At 40.8% G+C, this 1,720-nt stretch overlaps 1 protein-coding gene across 1 annotated transcript in view; it reads right to left on the reverse strand.

Annotated features, from left to right (window-relative positions):
- Window positions 1–1,552: 1,552 nt before the first annotated feature.
- The window catches only part of LOC100533220 (ror), a gene marked incomplete at both ends in the record, with an annotated part of 15,684 nt that continues 15,516 nt past the window's right edge, over window positions 1,553–1,720 (reverse strand). The window contains 1 exon segment of the mRNA NM_001204537.1: window positions 1,553–1,580. Within this exon segment, the coding sequence (NP_001191466.1) occupies window positions 1,553–1,580 (28 nt within the window).

Raw genomic sequence — 1,720 nt, forward strand, 5'->3', positions numbered from 1 at the left:
TCTCTCTTTCTCTCTCTCTCCATCTCTCTCTCCATCTCTCTCTCTCTCTCTCTCTCTCTCTCTCTCTCTCTCTCTCATTCGAGACGTGGAACACACAGTGCATAAAGACATGAATATATTTCACAGATATGTAGCGCCGAAAATAAATCAAAAGCTCGGCATGTGGGAGCATAACGCTTTTAACACCTTTGCACGGTCCTGCGAGCGAGAGGTGAAACGTTGTCTGAACAACAAGCAGTAAAACTTTTAGGAGCTCAATGTTTTCCTAGAAAGCTCAAAACCGTGGTGCCTGTCTGTTAGGTTGCGACCTCGGCTTCACGATGTTTTGTTTCGGCTTTTTCATTTCGAATTTTTGGAGCGCAAGCACGTCGTACATAGCCCCCATAGGTCAACTTCGGTCTTTTGGGGGAAGAAATATTACAATTAGAATTAACCTGGGTTTAACTTTGATTTTATATAGGAATTATGAAGTAAAATAAAACAACAACCCCCCCCCCTAAAAAAATGGAATGGTAAGTTTTCTGTATCTGAGGGGTGAGCTGCTATTTCTACAAGATGTGAACGTAACGCTTTTGGAAGTAAGATTTTGAAAACGGCTGGAAAGGGTAGAGAAAAGACCATGAATCGAAGTCTGCATCTTTTGTCAGTATGTTACTAAGTTAGTATCTGTTGCTAGAATTGATTATGATGTTTTTCTCTGTCCAAGTAATAATAGACCTAGACCCAATTCTTTTTCGAGGAATGTCGTGTTCTTTTTTGTGTCTTTGTATTTGGTTTGAAGTAATCCACACATCCCTGGTAGGTTCTAAGATCACAGAATCAATGCACCTAGTCTCAAAAACGATCTAAACTGTGTGGAAGGGGAAGCAAAGCATAATTTTATTGCTAAAATACCTGTTCGTTACCCAACACTCACTCTTCATCACACTTTGAAACTCACACTACAGTAACTTCCACCAACAATTTCGCTTAGTTTTAGTAAGAGTTTTACGGCACTTGCAACGCAAAACGGTCAAACAAGGGCCGGAGATTTGAGGTATCACTCGAGAGTAACACACGCAGAAAAAGAGGAGGAGAGATAAGAAAAATATATCTGTATTTAAAAATCTATGTTTGACAGGAAAAAAGGAGCAAACCATTCCAGAACCTCGCCATGAACCACCAATAGCACAAACAACGTAACGGTAGAGAAGCTTTCACACAGCCGTTCAACGTCGCACAAACACACAGAGGCCAGTGCACAACAAAAAAAGGTGAGGACTGGCTGGTAAATATTTGATACGCATTGACCAGTTTAGCGGTGAGTAACCCACACCCAGACTCGACGTGTAGCCTTCGGAAAGTGTGAGATGGAGCCCCTCTGCCTGTCGCTGATGTGCATATAGACGAAAAAAATCATTAGGAAGTGCCCCAATATTATTTAATTTGTGCGCATAAATTATGATATTGCATTACATAGCTTAGCTTTGTGTGCCGTATCGGGGGTGTCAGCACTTGTTGTTGTTGTTGTTGTTGTTGAGGTTGTTGTTGAGGTTGTTGTTGAGGTTGTTGTTGAGGTTGTTGTTGTTGTTGTTGTTGTTGTTGTTGTTGTTGTTGAGGTTGTTGTTGAGGTTGTTGTTGAGGTTGTTGTTGAGGTTGTTGTTGTTGTTGTTGTTGTTGTTGTTGTTGTTGTTGTTGTTGTTGTTGAGGTTGTTGTTGTTGTTGTTGTTGTTGTTGTTGT

The sequence above is a fragment of the Aplysia californica genome, unplaced genomic scaffold (assembly GCF_000002075.1).
Source record: "Aplysia californica isolate F4 #8 unplaced genomic scaffold, AplCal3.0 scaffold00216, whole genome shotgun sequence".
Taxonomy (NCBI): domain Eukaryota; kingdom Metazoa; phylum Mollusca; class Gastropoda; order Aplysiida; family Aplysiidae; genus Aplysia; species Aplysia californica.